Here is a 17588-nt window from a genome sequence, read left to right as displayed (position 1 = left end):
CAGCCAACGATTCGCTTCTAAAGTGTAGTCACTGTTGTAATGTCAGAAACACAGCAGTGTTTGGAATTCTCTGCCCAGAGGTTCAGTTGTTGAGTATGTTCAAGACTGAGATCGATAGATTTCTACATATTAAAAAGATCAAGGGATACAGGGATAGTGCAGGAAAATAGTGTTGAAGTAGAAGATCAGCTAAGAACTCATTAAATGGTGGAGCAGGCTCAAGGGGCTGAATGGCCAACTCCTGCTCCTATTTATGTTCTTATGTGATCTCTTACATCATCATGGTAGCAGGTATCCTTTACACTCTCACAATATTAACACTGTCAGACCCATACTACACATGGGATCTATATGTCCACTTGAGAGAGTAGATGGGGCTTCAAAAGGAGGCACCTCTGACAGTGCAGCACTCCCTCAGTACTGTGCTGAAGTAGCAGCCTAGATTTTTGTGCTCAGCTCTCTGAAGTATGACGTGAACCCATAAACGTCTGACTCAGCTGAGAGTGTTACCAACTGAGCCATGGCCAGCAATGATATGAGGTTCATTAAAATGTAATAATGATTGAAAACCTAAAATAAGTTACCAAGAGTGTGGTAGAATACTCTCTTTGTATGGGTGCAGCTCCAACAATACTCAAAACAGTCATAAGAGCAAAATACTGCAAATGGTGGAATTCTGAAATGAGAACAGAAAGTGCCGGAAATACTCAGCAGGTCTGGCAGAGTCTGTGGGGAGAAAAACAAAGTTAACGTTTCAGGTCTGTGACCTTTCATCAGAACAAAACAGTCAGCTTGATTGAGATCCCACCCACTGGCTTAAACACCCATGTCCTCCTTCATTGAGGCTGTTGTGTGTAACATTGCAGGTTGCCCTGCAGCAACTCACCAAGGCTTCTTTAGCAATACCTTCCAAATCCGCCGCCTAGATTTTTTTTTCCAAAAATATACTTTATTCATAAAAATCTGTATTAAAAAAATTACAAATCAGTTCAAAACAGTTCCAAGTTGACATTCCAGAAAGTGCAAAAATGAGTTTTCTTCAAAACCGAATGTGAGATGCCTCACAACCCTTCCATTCCATTTTACATGCAAGGTATATTTGCATTGCACAGCAAAACCACATTTTGGTGCATACAGTCCGAGGGGTTTTACACAGGTTCCAGCCCCTCAGTTCACTATGTCGGGAGGACCTTAACACAGTGGCCTTTCCCCATTGAGCCTTTGCAGCGTCTGCCCCAAGCTTTAGTGCGTCCCTCAGCACATAGTCCGAGAATGTGCCAGTCTGCAACACTCAGTCGTGGACAACTCTTTGCACTGGAAGACCAGCAGGTTTCGGGCAGTCCAAAGAACATCTTCCACTGAATTGATGGTCCTCGGTAAATGTCCCTGGGAACAGACCATAGAGTACGGACTCCTGTGTTACAGTGCTGCTCGACAAACCCCACTGCATCTCTTTCCACACTTTCTTCGCAAAAGCACATTCCAGAAGGAGGTGGGCAACAGTCTCTTCCCCACCATAGCCACCTCGAGGGCACTGTGTGGAGGCGGTGAGATTCTGAGTGTGCAGGAAGGATCTGACTGGGAGGGCCCTTCGTGTTTGTTTGAAAGTTCTGGTGATGAGGAATTCCTGCTCAGGGAACCATCTGACAGGATCCACCATCTCCTTTTCCCGTAGGGCCTTTAGGACATCCCCGTGCAGACCACTGTCTGATGGACTGGTGGTCAAAGGTGTTTTTCTGCACAAACATTTCCACGAAGGATAGGTGATACGGCACGGTCCAACTGGATGGAGCATTCTGCGACAATGTGGCCAGACCCATCCTTCACAACACTGCAGACAGATAGAACCTCAGCATGTAGTGACACTTGGTGTTTGCGTACTGGGGTTCTATGCACAGCTTGATGTAGCCACACACGAAGGTGGCCATCAGGATGAGGGCAACGTTGGATACATTTTTTCCCCCCCTTTAGAGGTTTAAACATAGTGTCCCTCCAGACACGATCCACTTTGGATCTCCAGATAAAGCGGAAGATGGCTCAGGTGACCGCCACAGCACAGGAGTGGGTTATGGGCCAGACCTGCACCACATACAGCAACAACAAGAGCACCTCGCACCTGATGACCAGGTTCTTATCCACAATGCAGAGAGAACGCTGCTCTCACATGCTCAGTTTATGGTGTACCCAGGCTACTCGCTCCTTTCAGGTTTTGGCACACGCCCTGGCCCTTCTGAGCCATATCCCCAGCACCTTCAGGTAGTCTGACCTGACAGCGAAGGGGACATAGGATCGGTCAGCCCAGTTCCTAAAGAACATGGCCTCGCTCTTGCCGCAATTTACTGCGGCCCCCGAGGCCAGCTCGAACTGGTCCCAGATGCTCATCAGCCTGCGAACGGACAGCGGATCCAAGCAGAAGACGACGACGTCGTCCATGTACAGGGAGGCTTTAACCTGAGTGTCACCACTTCCAGGACTTGTCACCCCTCTTATGCCCGCATCCTTCCTAATGGACTCAGCAAAAGTTTCGATACAGCAGAAAAACAAGACGGGAGAGAGGACAGCCCGGTCTGACTCCAGAGTTATTTGGGAAACTTTCTGATTCCCACCCATTGATTGAGACTGCGCTACTGATTTTATAGAGAAATGTTTTGAATCCAATTGTGGATTCCCTCCCCAAACCCCATTTTGGAAAGCACGTCTATCATGTAGGTGTGCGATATCCTGTCAAAAGCCTTCTGGTCCAAGCTGATGAGGCAGGTGTCCACCCTCCTGTCCCTACATAGGCGATCGTATCCCTGAGTAATGCAAGGCTATCAGAGACCGTCCTGCTGGGTACAGTACAGGTCTGATCGGGGTGAATCACAACTCCAGAGCAGACTTGACTCGACTGGCTATGACTTTGGACAGAATCTTGTAGTCTACATTAAGCGGTGAGATGGGCTGCCAATTTCTGATTTCCGCCCTCTTCCCCCTTCTGCTTGTAGATGAGGGTGATGATGCCTTTCCTCATAGATTCTGACATGCTGCCGGCCAGAAGCATACTTTCGTATACTTCCAGCAGGTATAGGCCGATCCAATCCCACAGAATCGAATACAACTCCACTGGTAAGCCGTCGCTTCTGGGAGTTTTACTCGTCTCGAAGGACCTGATGGCCTTTGTCAGCTCATCCAGAGTTAGCGGTTTGTCCAGACTCTCCCACGTGCTGTCATCTAAGACCTCCGTGATAGATGACAGGAAGTACTGGGAGGCCATGTTCATGGGCTTCACGACGTACATCCCGGCGTAAAAGGATTTGCAGATCCTTAGTATGTCAGACTGCGATGATGTCACCGAGCCGTCCTCTTCCTTCAGGCTGCTGATCACAGAGCTCTCTCTCTGTACCGTTTGGAAGAAGAAATGCGAGCATGTCTCATCCTGCTCAACGGAGAGGACTCTGGACCGGAAGATGATCTTGGAGGCCTCCGTGTCAAAGAGCGCAGCCTGCTGGCTCTTCACCTCTTGGAGAGCCTCCTTGACCTCGACCCCCACCGACTGTAGCTGGAGCAGATTCTGCATTCTTTTCTGTAGTCAGGACATTTCTCTCTGTCTCTCTTTCTCACCTTCTGAACACCTTTTGAGGATAAAGAACCTCTGGATGTTTGCCTTGATCGCTTTCCACCAGTGCACCGGAGACTCAGAGGGGTTTCACAGTTGTCCAATCTCTGTAATCCCTTTTGAGTTCCTCAATGTTCTCTGGGGTCAGCAGTATTACATCCAGCTTCCATGTCTGCCTGCCAACCTGTCGGTCATCCTGTAGGTGACAGTCAGCCAGTAGGAGGCACTGGTCAGAGAATAACACCACTTGACATCGGTGGATCGGACCGTGAAAGCATGGGACACAAACAGGAAGTCAATCCTGGAATGGGCAGATCTGAACGGCCTTGACCAGGTGTATCTACACTGCACTCCGTCTGCAGGGTTGCTGAAGACGTCGTGCAGCTTGGCATCTTTTATTGTTTCCATTAGGAATCTGGACGCAGCTTCCAGTTTGCTGTCGTCACTGCCGGATCGACCAGCTCCATCAATGATGCAGTTGAAGTCACCGCCTGAATGACTGGCCCGGACGTCGCCAGCAGCAGTGGAAGCTGCTGGAGGATGGTCAGCCACTCACTGTATGGGACCGGGGTGGGTGATTAACCAGAGCAGAGCATTGTTGTACATTATGTCTGCCACGGGGAGGCAACCGCCCACCACCTCCTTAACTTTGGAAATGGTGAAGTTACCTCCCCGCAGCAGAATACCCAGGCCAGAAGAACAAGAATCATTTCCCCCTGACCAGATTGATGGCCTGTGGGACCACCATCGTGACCATTGCCTGTAAGTGCTGAGGTGCGGTATCCCACACTCCTGCAGAAACAGTAGGTCGGCTTTGACCTTGGCAAGGTACCCCAAGGTCGAAACACATCACATGGTGGAATTAACGCTGTGCACATCAATAGAACCAATCTTTATACCCATTTAAAACTAGATGTTGCTTACCACACCAGGTGTCCTTACTAGTCCCAGTCCTTGGGTATTTTCCTGCATACCCATAGTATGAACAAGCTCTTGCACGTGTGTTGGGCTCAAAACCCTTCTGGTCACTCACTGCAGCGGGGTGGGGGGATTGTTCCGCTGGGATGACATCGGAGGGGGGGGGGGGTGGCGGTCTTGTAGGCAGCATGGTTTGGACTGTCTTCTGCTGGTGGTGTCTTTCCCTTCTGTTCCTCCTGGAGGATGTTTCTGCTCCTGGCTTCCCGGAGCTGGAGTGCGCTAGACATCTCGCTGGGTTCAGCACTTTGGGGTTGGGGCGCGCTGGGCCCATCGCTGTTTCCAGCGCCACGGGGCTGGGAGGCTTTCTCTTCCAGCTCCTTTGCATTCTGCCACTTCTTTGGCATGTGCCGTCTTTCCGGCCCTTCCTCGTCCAATGAGGAGCAGCTGCCGTAGTCCGTCTCCGATGTTGGCCTCCTCTTGCCACTGGTTTGGGCTTCTTCTTTGTGGTTTTACTTTTGACCACTTGCCACTCATCTGATTGTCCCACTGCTACCTCCTCCTTCATGGATTCTGTGTGTCGAGGAGGAGTTTCCAGGCACAGGGTAGGTGTTGGGTAGCTGGTTGCAGCTGCCTCCGCTTTCCTTTTCCGATGGATTTTCCTCGCTGCGGGGTGTTTGCTGGTCTCCTTTTGCAGCATGAGGTACATTCACTGTTCCTTCGTCCAACCTTTCCTGTGACCTTGCCGCCTATGCGTAACTGAGGCAGTGTTTGGGGCAGGTCTTATAGAGGTGGCCTGCCCCACCATACAGGTTGCAGCACTTACTTTGCTTACAGTCCTTGGTTTGATGGCCTTCCTGCTTGTGGTTCTTGCAGACAACTGTGCTGCAGTGTGCCGCTACATGACCAGCTGCCCTGCGTAAACCAAGAAGCCTCGACTTCCCCCGATAGTGAAGCTGGGGGAGGATGGATGATGGCTAAATTGGAGTCGACCTTAGACCTTCATGGTCACCTTGACCTGCCACCTGCTGGCCCAAGTCCCAAAGGGGTCCTTGACCTCACTGCTGCTGCTGGCCACCTCAACGTACCTGGCGGGAAAGGTGAGTACATCCACGACAGGAACATGAGGGTTGTAGACGTGGATTGTCACCAGCCAGTTGCGTTGTGACGGCTGCATGAAGAGCAGCTCTACCATGAGGATGGACAGCGGCACCTGGTTTCCCCTCTCCTTGAACACCTTCAGGAACTTGATGCATCCCGCCATATTCTTGAACGTCACATCGAACTATCCACCGCTGGGGAAGTCCTGCAGGCAGAAGATGTCCACAGCTTGGAATCCACAGCATTCGATCAGGATTTTCTTAATGAAGAAGGCACGGTTGATGGGCGCACCTCCTTTGCTATCTTTCACTGTCACCCTAATGGTGTTATGCTCCCGCTGACCTGGAGCTCTGGTGTTGGTTGCAGCCATTTTTTGCTTGAAGCTTTCCTGGGACAGGCACTAAAATTCCAACCAACAGGAAAACAACAACCACGGTAGATCTCCAATCTCAAAGGGTGAAATGCTGTAAATATGGTGCTGAAACCAACCCGCCCCAAAAAAACACAAAAACAGCACTTGCAGGATCAAAGCCACTGATCATGGTCTCTCCACCACCTGGATAAACAAAGGCTGCCTGTGCTTTTGTATTAATTACAATTAGCTAATTCGCAGCATATTGTCACAAGCAAATAACTTCACACCAAAAGGTCATGTTTTGGTTCAAGAGAAGGGAACACTTGTCCTAGGGAAGCAGTCCTTTATGCTGGGCACAAAATAATCTAGGGAGCATCCAATTTGTAGTAATACATATTTGTAACAGTGTTCATTGTAGGATGTGAAGCAGCAATAAATGTGCCATAATAGTGGATGGTTCTGGTTCAATCCTTCACACCATTGTGTTGTCAAACACCGCTGCATTGGAATCGGGTTTTTTTTTAATACATATAATCCATATTATGAGGGGCCTAGATAGAGGGTGATGGGTGTCTGGAATTCACTGCCAGGAATGGTGGTGGAGGCAGAAACCCTCAATTCTTTTAAAAGCTACCTGGACATGCACCTGAAGTGCTGTAATCTGCAAGGCTATGGACCAGGTGCTGGAAGGTGGAATTAGATTGGGCGGCTAGTTTTCGGCTGGCACAGGCACGATGGGCTGAATGGCCTCTTTCTGTGCTGTAATTTTTCTATGGTTCTATATAGTAGTGTAAGCACAAATAATTGTTAAAATAAGAGGGTTAGATTTTCCATCTATTGACTATGCTTGGACTGATAATCTATCCCATATCACAAGGCATTTTATTGAATGTCATTCTTTTTAAATTTTCATTCAGCCAAAGGATTGGTAGAGATTGGAGCACAGTGGATCCATGGCCCTTCTAAGCAGAATGCTGTATTTCAGTTTGCCAGCCAATATGATCTTCTAGATGAAGAAGCAATGTCTGAGGAGAACCAGACTGTACAAAGAGATGGACACCCACCTGAGGTGCCAACCTATTATACCAGCTCAGGAAAGACAATCGAGCCAGAAATAACAGCCCCCATGGAAAAACTGTATTCAATGCTTTTTCAGAAAAGCAGAGAGTTCTTCTGGTCAAAGACGGAACCTGTCCACAGTTTGGGTGAATTTCTAAAACTTGAAATTGCTCAGTGTACAGAAGAATGGAAAGATGATGAGGAAACATGCAACCTTAAACTTGCTCTACTGAACGTAGAATTCAAGATGGAGTGTTGTATTTCTGGGACTGACAGCTTGGATCTTGTAGCGCTTCAGCCTTTAGGGGAGTACACCCTATTACCTGGAATTGATTGTGTTTTTTCTGGGTAGGTGTTAAGAGCAAAATTATGTCTCTGCATTTTCTTTTTAAAATCTAGACTTTCAAATTTGCAATACCCAGCTCATCAACTCTATTTCTCCTCATGACTTATGCAAACCAGATACATGTGCAACAAGAAGAACTGGCACACAAGAGCTGTCCTAAAATGAATGCTGACCTGAATTATATTAGCCTGTGGTATGTGGTGTTTAAATTAATACTGGAAGAAAGCTTAACAATTTTGCAGCATTAAATAATATCTGCAATACAGTGCATACAACTGACCTGCATTTAAAAAGCACATCTCACATCAAGGTAAATTCTGCAAGTCCCTATACAATGCGCACAACGAGGATCACAAGATTGTGGGTCTTCCCATTGATTTAATGGATGGAAAGTTGAGTGTCCATGATTTTGTAATTTATTCCTGGCTACCTACGAGGGTTCTGCCAGCAGCACAGTGTCTCTCAAAATTTACCTGTGTCGTCTCATAGCACTTCACAAAGGGAGGGAGGTAGATACTGAGCAGAAAGTGAAGGAATTTAAAGGGCAGAATGAATGCACAGTCAAAGAAATAGTTTTTTTTAGCAAGCTTTTGAAGGCAGAAGGAGAGAAAGCAAGACAAAACACTAAAACACAAACAATAAAAGCAAAATACTGCACATGCTGGAAATCTGAAACGGAAACAAGAAATGCTGGAAATACTCAGCAGGTCTGGCAGCATCTGTGGAGAGAGAAGCAGAGTTAATGATTCAGGTCAGTGAGCCTTCATCAGAACAAAATGCTAAAATGTTTATTGTCTTTCCCCAGTGTAAGTCTGACACTGACAGCTTTTTTGTCATATCTTTCATTGCATTATCACTGTTCATTCACTGCATTATATATTATTTGGGCGGCACAGTGGCGCAGTGGTTAGCACCGCAGCCTCACAGCTCCAGGGACCCGGGTTCAATTCTGGGTACTGCCTGTGCGGAGTTTGCAAGTTCTCTCTGTGACCGTGTGGGTTTTCGCCGGGTGCTCTGGTTTCCTCCCACAGCTAAAGACTTGCAGGTTGATAGGTAAATTGGCCATTGTAAATTGCCCCTAGTGTAGGTAGGGAATATGGGATTACTGTAGGGTTAGTAAAAATTGGTGCTGTTGGTCGGCGCAGACCCGGTGGGCCGAAGGGCTTGTTTCAGTGCTGTATCTCTAAATAAAAATAAATAAATATCTCTGATAGTGGCAATGCTGATGAGCCAGTGTTTGTACTGCAGGAGGAGCATTGAGTTTGTGCTGAGTCAGCCCTTTGTGTGTATGGTTTCCCTTGCTTTCTAAAGGGAACCAATTGTTATAGTACTTCTGAGGCAGCATCTGTAGAACTTCAATGCAACAAAGATGATATCCTTAATGTTTTTTTGAAGGGGATTGTTGTTTGAGAAAATGGATTTCAAGTTGGCAAAAATCCTAAAGACATTGTGTAGGTAACTCTAATTACAGGCAGTCAGATATTGCGGATATTACATAATGGATGTTTCTAGCCTGAAGGAATCTATTGGGTGATTTTTGTACACCCGCCGACCCATTCACACTGGAAAACCAGGCGAAAGACAAAAGTTTAAAAATTAAACCAGGCAATGACCATTTCTAAACAAGAGAGAATCTAACCATTTCCCCTTGATGTTCAATGGCATTACCATTGCTGAATCCCCCACGATCAACCTCCTGGGGTTACCACTGACCAGAAACTGAACTGGACCAACCACAGAAATGCTGAGGCTACAAGAGCAGCTCAAAGGCTCGGAATTCTGTAGCAAGTAACTCACCTCCTGTCTCCCCAGTGCCAGTCCACCATCTACAAGGCACAAGTCAGGAGTGTGATGGAATACTCTCCACTTGCCTGGATAGGTGCAGGTCCAACAACACTCAAGAAGCTGCACACCGTCCAGGACAAAGCAGCCCACTCGATTGGCACCCGATCCATCACCTGCCACATTCACTCTCTTCACCACAGACTCACAATGGCAGCAGTGTATACCATCTACAAGATGCAGTGCAGCAACAGCTCCTTCAGCAGCACCTTCCAAACCTGTGACCTCTACCACCTAGAGGGGCAAGGGCAGCTGATGTATGGGAACACCACCACCTGCAAGCACCTCCAAACCACACACCTTCCTGACTTGGAACTATATCGCCGTTCCTTCACTGTTGCTGGGTCAAAATCCTGGAACTCCCATTCCTAACAGCACTGTGGCTGTACCTAGCTCCCAAGGACTGCAGCGGTTCAAGAAGGCCACTCACCACCACCTTTTCGAGGGCAATTAGGGATGGGCAACAAATGCTGGCCTGGCCAGTGACACCCACATCCCACGAGCGAATTTAAAAAAAAAGCTGCCTGTTAGCCATCCAAGGCCTGCCCAATGAAATGTTTGAGTAGGCCCCAAATGGGCAGCAACATGCCATCCAAAATGGATGCAATTAGGAACATAGGAACAGGAATAGGCTTCGCTCCTCAGGCCTGTTCAACCATTCAACGAGATCACAGCTGATCTTCAACCTAACTCCATAGACAGTTGTGTTGTTGCATTGGTTGGTGTGTGCACTCCGCCCAATGGAATGCATACTTGTAATGTCAGTGAAAAATAGATATAGGGGAAAATAGAGCAAAGACTCTCCAGCACAGTGGCACCTTTTTATAAAATTTGAGGGTAAAGATACACTTAAGAGATGGAAATCTCACCCAAGTTCACTATGCTGTTTGCAAAAAGGAAGCAAAACCTTTTGTATAGCAAAGTTTTTCAATCCATGCTGAAATTCACAATCGTATGTTTCTTACTAAAACTCAGAGGAAATTATTGATCAAAGTAGTTAAACCTTCAATTCCATTACAATGATCATGATCATAATTAATATTTTATATATTTTTAGTGGATTTACAAGCCTCATTGATGCAATGATGAAATCCCTGCCAAAGGACATTGTGTCGTACAACAAGCCAGTAAAATGCATCCATTGGAACGGATCCTTCAAAACACCTAACACACTGGAACGTTCTTACTCCGTTCTGGTGGAGTGTGAAAATGGCGATACTATACCAGCAGATCATGTTATAGTCACTGTTCCTTTAGGTAATATACAATTTGAGTCTTATTTTGTCCCTTTCAGAAAATCGGCAAAAGAGTTTATTTGTTTGTGTGTGTATATGATGTGATCTGCTAATTCCATGTAGCACGCCTGGAATGAGCGGGTATGCATTGGAAGCTGAATATCACAATAACAGTTTATACTTTCCTATCCTGAGTGGTGTGAAACAGGGCTGTGTTCTCGCACCCACACTTTTTGGGATTTTCTTCTCCCTGCTGCTTTCACATGCGTTCAAATCCTCTGAAGAAGGAATTTTCCTCCACACAAGATCAGGGGGCAGGTTGTTCAACCTTGCCCGTCTAAGAGCGAAGTCCAAAGTACGGAAAGTCCTCATCAGAGAACTCCTCTTTGCTGACGATGCTGCTTTAACATCTCACACTGAAGAATGCCTGCAGAGTCTCATCGACAGGTTTGCGTCTGCCTGCAATGAATTTGGCCTAACCATCAGCCTCAAGAAAACGAACATCATGGGGCAGGATGTCAGAAATGCTCCATCCATCAATATTGGCGACCACGCTCTGGAAGTGGTTCAAGAGTTCACCTACCTAGGCTCAACTATCACCAGTAACCTGTCTCTAGATGCAGAAATCAACAAGCGCATGGGTAAGGCTTCCACTGCTATGTTCAGACTGGCCAAGAGAGTGTGGGAAAATGGCGCACTGACACGGAACACAAAAGTCCGAGTGTATCAGGCCTGTGTCCTCAGTACCTTGCTCTACGGCAGCGAGGCCTGGACAACGTATGCCAGCCAAGAGCGACGTCTCAATTCATTCCATCTTCGCTGCCTTCGGAGAATACTTGGCATCAGGTGGCAGGACTATATCTCCAACACAGAAGTCCTTGAAGCGGCCAACATCCCCAGCTTATACACACTACTGAGTCAGCGGCGCTTGAGATGGCTTGGCCATGTGAGCCGCATGGAAGATGGCAGGATCCCCAAAGACACATTGTACAGCGAGCTCGCCACTGGTATCAGACCCACTGGCCGTCCATGTCTCCGTTATAAAGACGTCTGCAAACGCGACATGAAATCGTGTGACATTGATCACAAGTCGTGGGAGTCAGTTGCCAGCATTCGCCAGAGCTGGCGGGCAGCCATAAAGACAGGGCTAAATTGTGGCGAGTCGAAGAGACTTAGTAGTTGGCAGGAAAAAAGACAGAGGCGCAAGGGGAGAGCCAACTGTGCAACAGCCCCAACAAACAAATTTCTCTGCAGCACCTGTGGAAGAGCCTGTCACTCCAGAATTGGCCTTTATAGCCACTCCAGGCGCTGCTTCACAAACCACTGACCACCTCCAGGCGCGTATCCATTGTCTCTCGAGATAAGGAGGCCCAAAAGAAGAACAAAGAACTCATTTTTGGGGTATAGACCCAATATAAATGTTCAAATCTCCAATTGAAAACTAATCAGGAGCTGTAGGTTCAATGCCATTTTCACAAACATCTCCCTAATCCTCAAGTTGCCTAAAAACTCAACACAAATGCTGTGGTATTAAATTGGGTCTAATTGAATTGTGTATCAATTTTGAATTCTAATAACCCTATTTGGGAAACCAACTTGGAGGAGTTAATGAACCTGGTAGCATTAACATCCTGGGCTTGATTTTAACTCTGCAAGTGGATGGGTTTTGAATGAGTTAAAATCTCGCCTCCTATTTTATACATTGGCCTGTGCAGCATTAGTCCCTGGATTTGACTTCTGGTTAATGCAGTGTGTCAAAAGCTGTATTAATTGTTCCCTGTATTTACCTCAAGTCTGTATTTAAAAAGTTTGGATGTAACCTGCTATTCAAGATGATATCATTTGCTTTTTAGGTTTCCTTAAGGAACATTATAAAACTTTCATTTGTCCGCCACTTCCTGCCAGTAAAATTAATTCCATTCAGAAACAGGGTTTTGGGACAAATAATAAAATCTTCCTTGAATTTGAGGAGCCGTTTTGGGAACCAGAATGTGAACTGATCAAACTGGTCTGGGAGGATGAATCTCCACTGGTCAGTACACGACCAGATCCGCAAAAAGCGTGGTTCAGGAAGATCTTTGGCTTTATTGTTCTACAGCCTGCAGAGAGGTAATTTTACACTTGATATATTTAAATGTGTGTGTATCTAACACTGTGATTCTTTCCTGTATTGGAAATATTGTTTCTGGAACAATTTTAGTATATTCGTTGCATATCTTAACAAAAACATAAGAATATGATTTGATTAGAAGCACTGTTTCACTGTCAGTGTTGTAAACAGCCAATTATTGCTAAGCAAGAGTTGATACTACAACTGCTATGAAAACAGGGACATTTCTTTTGGGGGCTAGTGGATGGGAGGGGAAGTATGGATTAAACCAGCAGACGCTGCGCTGCTAGTAATGTTGTTGCTGCAAATCAACAGCAAAGAATAGAGTAACAGGTGCCCCTGATGACATTTTGGTTTTTAACACTGATCAGACTGTTGTAATATATGGCTTGGGGTGAGGGTGTAAAATCAAAACATACTCAATCAAAATATGCCAACAACCATCTGCAATTTTCAAGATAAATGAATACAAAGATCTATAATAAAATTCAGATATCATGTTATACACAAGCATGTTTCAAATTCACTTACTTAGATTTGAATCTGACTACCTTTTGGATGCTCTGTGTATAAAATGATTATCTTAGCTTTCAAAATACGAAGTTTTTCTTTCAAAGGAGCTCAATAAAACTGATGTACACGTTATTGCAGAATAATGAGTTTTCCATGACATTCCATTCATTTACAAAGACTTCACGAACCCATAGTAATGTCATAATGCACAGTAACCACTTCCTAATGTAGAATTTCTCATGTCCACTTAATTGTAATGATTTGACATATACTGATGACATTTCACTTGCGATTTTATTATCCTCTGGTAACATGTAACTGTACTTGGTAAGTATTCACTCAACAGAACTGAATACATTGGGATAAATATAGGGTTTAAAATTATTGAGTGAATTTTTCTGATCAGTCCTAAGAAGTCAATACTAATTTCCTTAAATGATTCAACTGCTAAATAGCATTTGACAAATGTACGAAATTCAGAAAATAAAGGAATAAACAGTATCTGTATACTGTTGAATATGTTGTTACAGCACTCAAAGGATTCAAGCAGGTGAACTGATGAGATTTGAATTTAATTTTGACGTGCAGGATGGATGCAGGGAGATGAATATTCATGGTTTTTTCAGGCTTTCATGTCTCTAATGTTCTATCTGCAGGTATGGCCATGTCATTTTAGCTGTGCTTGCTGGGCAGGAAGCTAACTTTATGGAGAGCTTATCTGATTCTGAAGTCAAAAATTGTTTAACACAAGTCATACGTAGATTTACAGGTACGTTTTCTGACATGTTATAGCAGTATATAAAGACATACCTGCACAAAATACTTACAAGCTCTTTTATTTAGGAAACCCGTTGATACCTCTACCAAAGAATATAGTACGATCAAAATGGCATAGTGATCGATACAATAAGGGATCATATAGTTACACTGCAGTTGGGAGTTCAGGAGATGACATAGATGTCATTGCACAACCTCTGCCACTTACCTCTACAGAAGCACAGGTACTGTACAATTTTGTTTTTTAATTGAGTATAGTGTACATTTATATAATGGAGATTCACATGACTTTATTAGATAATTTGGAGGCTAAAACAGGAAATATTATGCTATTAAATGTATTACAATAATTTGCTTTTTTAATTCTTAAAGATCTCCTTGTGGAGTTTATTGAGAAAGAGGGAGATTTTGAAATTGGCTTAGAGACTGCTTGAAAATCCCAAAGATGTACTGAAATAAGCTGTTAAACAGCAGCAGTGCAGGGCTGCTAAAACAACTGATGTGTGTAATGGATCACACATGAACAAAACTTCTTATGCCATTGTCTAGATAACTGTATCATTACAAACAGTCAGTTGTCACTAACAATGAATCCATCTTCAGAGTTAATAACAGTTGTCCGTATTCTCTCACCGTCTTTGGCCACAATTTATATTGGCTGCAGCAAAGTTCACATATTAGCTGTTTGGACTGAGAGACCATCTGATGGACAAATTGATTTTCAAATCATGTGTACGGTATTTGTCACTTCTGAAGACTCCACTTCCAAGAATGGTGAACCTTGAGTTTTGCCTTTTTACAACGTAGTTTTATTGATCCTTTACCCTTTAAAAAAAAAATGTTTCCCCCTCTTCACGTATTCTATACTGGTCGGTCATTTTGCCTTTCCCCTCATTTCTGAAATATTAACTTTTTATAAACTTTTAAAATTAAAAGTCCAGGAATATATATTTGTGATTAACACAGTGATTCCATAACCTTATTTATATTATTACTGTTAGCCTTTGCAGGTGCTTTTCGCTGGTGAAGCTACTCACCGGACATTTTATTCTACCACCCATGGTGCCTTGCAATCAGGATGGAGGGAAGCCGATCGCTTGAATGATCATTATTTACCTTTCACTTCCAAAAATGCAAAACTATAAAACTTCATAATAAAAGAAAAATACTGCGGATGCTGGAAATCTGACATAAAAACAAGAAATGCTGGAACCACTCAGCAGGTCTGGCAGCATCTGTGGAAAGAGAAGCAGAGTTAACGTTTCAGGTCAGTGACCCGAAACGTTAACTCTGCTTCTCTTTCCACAGATGCTGCCAGACCTGCTGAGTGGTTCCAGCATTTCTTGTTTTTATTATATAAAACTTCATAATTCTTTACCAAAGTCCACCTGTCATCTCTGTCTTTAATAAAATCCTTATGGTGTCCAAACCTACAATCTAAATTGTGTTAGAGATTGGAAGGGTTAGTCATTATAGAATGTTTTAATGAATGATATTGCTGTGCATGGACTGAAAACTGTATTTTCACAGATTCAAGGTTCCAGAGACTTTTTGTCCTTAGTTGGCTATATAAGTATATGAATTTATTGGTGGCACCCAGTAGAAAAGGTTTGAGAAACATTGTTTTGAAAGAAAGAATTTAAGAAGGTACCTGTTCATGGTATACAAAATATCTAGGGCATCTTCAACAGTAAAACTTGTGGATCCCACGATTCAGGCCAGGTTATACTCTATGCTTGTGCTATACTTTATTCACTCTGAGCTTTTATCTATCCCCATTCCCATATTGCCCTACTACCATTGTTCTGTCTTTCTCACTGCTCTAGCATATACAATACTCCTACTAGCTCTTTTCCTCTGCTATTGTCCCCTTTGTACAGATTATGATCTTTGTAGCAGCAATTCTCGGTGCTACATGAGGTCTGAGCATCTCATTTTCAGTCAGACAATGCCACAGAATGGGGAAAAATAGCCAGCAGTGGCGGCAGCACAAGAGGGTCTTTCACATGGTGGGAAAGCCAATATGGAAAGTCGAATAAAGGCAGGAGAGATGAAAGACAAGGTCAGTGAGAACCCCCACTGTAGGATAACCTGTTCAAGCAAATACCAGAGCTAGAGTTGAAAGATAGCCAACTACCATTACAGTACAAAATGAAACAAGTTGAATTACTGCAACGCTGCCCACTCTACATTTCTTGGCCCTGCCAGGAAAAATCTTAATCTTCACATTTGTATTAGGAATGTTTTCATGATTAAGTTTGGTTAATATTGCCTGAAAGCAACATCACCTTTTGGAATAATCATATGATTACCAGAAGCCAAAAAGCTAACTTAATAGCAACATTCATAATTTATTTTTAAAATTAACTAGTAGATCTCATGTGGCATTGATCAGGGGTAGTCCAGTACTGTACCTGGAATATAATTTCTAATGCTTATCACAGTGCTGTGGCAACTTAATGGGAACAGTTATTTGCCAACTGCTGTAACAGCAAATTTATTGAAGCAATATATCATATGACTGAAATGCTGCACATTTTACTGATATTGAAAGACACGTGCCTCATAGATATTTACAAAACTTGCTTAAACTACAAATAATTTGGGTTTCCTCTCCCCAGAACCTCTTGTTCTCAGTTGTTTTACCTTTGTGCATTATGTATAGTAGCGATATTGAAAATGTATTTATAAAGAGCACATTTATAATCTAGCTATATATAGGATACAGAGGAAATCTTTTCTCGAGGTGATCAACTATTGCAATAATATGTCAGGCAAGTGAATAGGATGAAGTACATTAGGCTGTTGAAAATACAGTTGAATGTTAGGCTAGGAAAGTTAGCATACTGGAGAGACAAGCTTCCTTAGGCTGAAAGGGTCATTTTTATTTTATTTTTCTGTGTCCTTTAAATTAAAAATGTTTCCATGGCTATCTGGTATATATTAACAAAAATGTATTTGTATTGTTTCTGCAATAGAGTACTTTACTTAAGAGTCTTCATGCAATAACTTCCTTAATAGGAGTTTACAAGATAAATATAGATAAGGGAGGCCACCGATAAAAATCTACATTTCCCCTCCCCATTGTATAATCTAAATGACTCTTGAATGAACCCCAACTGGAAAACCATTCTAAGTATTTGTCCAGGCCTCTGTAGTAAACTTTCTCCACCAGTTTTAACCTTTCACTATCCTGCTGTACCAAGAAGTACTGCCCTGGATTAACCTCATCCATGTAATTTGTTAGCTTCTATACCAAACCACCCCCAACCCCCCAAACCCAGTTGCCCCATTGCAAGACTAAAGGCTCTATTTTTGCACCACCTCCTTGGTTTGAAGCTTTCCCTTATGGCTTGGTAACCAAAACTAAATACTGTACTGAAGGAGCAGCAGATGTTGCAGATTTACTTCAGATTATTATGTGAGATCAGAGATGGCAATATCCATCACTAATCAACCATCAACAAATTTTTAATGCCTAACAACCTGGGGCTGAATTGTTTTGCAGTACATTCTGTGAATCACAACTCCAATGTCATTATTTGCCAGAATTGAAAAAGGGGTTTGTGCTTAAAGTTGCTACAAATTTTTCAATAAATATAGTTGAAAAATCAACATTTTTGGTACAGTATTGTTCTTTAATCGATGGTATTACAAATTTACTTAATTGCTGCACTTTATGAACAAATGATTGAGTTTCAAATTCCTGCTCTAATTTACACACAACCTGTGAGTTTCCT

General features: G+C 43.7%; 1 protein-coding gene across 2 annotated transcripts in view; it reads left to right on the top strand.

The window, feature by feature from the left end:
* Nucleotides 1-17588, top strand: part of paox (polyamine oxidase) — a 29142-nt gene that overhangs the window by 1380 nt on the left and 10174 nt on the right. The window contains exons 2-7 of one of the 2 annotated variants that reach the window (XM_068020641.1): nucleotides 6884-7373; nucleotides 10271-10470; nucleotides 12302-12557; nucleotides 13728-13840; nucleotides 13915-14072; nucleotides 14850-15098. In XM_068020641.1, the coding sequence (XP_067876742.1) occupies nucleotides 6884-7373; nucleotides 10271-10470; nucleotides 12302-12557; nucleotides 13728-13840; nucleotides 13915-14072; nucleotides 14850-14993 (1361 nt within the window). In that variant the 3' untranslated portion in view covers nucleotides 14994-15098. Of the gene's footprint in view, nucleotides 1-6883; nucleotides 7374-10270; nucleotides 10471-12301; nucleotides 12558-13727; nucleotides 13841-13914; nucleotides 14073-14849; nucleotides 15099-17588 lie in introns of those variants that run through there. The other variant, XM_068020642.1, reaches the window with a different exon arrangement.

The sequence above is a fragment of the Heterodontus francisci genome, chromosome 42, assembly GCF_036365525.1.
Source record: "Heterodontus francisci isolate sHetFra1 chromosome 42, sHetFra1.hap1, whole genome shotgun sequence".
Classification (NCBI taxonomy): domain Eukaryota; kingdom Metazoa; phylum Chordata; class Chondrichthyes; order Heterodontiformes; family Heterodontidae; genus Heterodontus; species Heterodontus francisci.
This window is presented reverse-complemented; position numbering and strand designations above follow the sequence as displayed.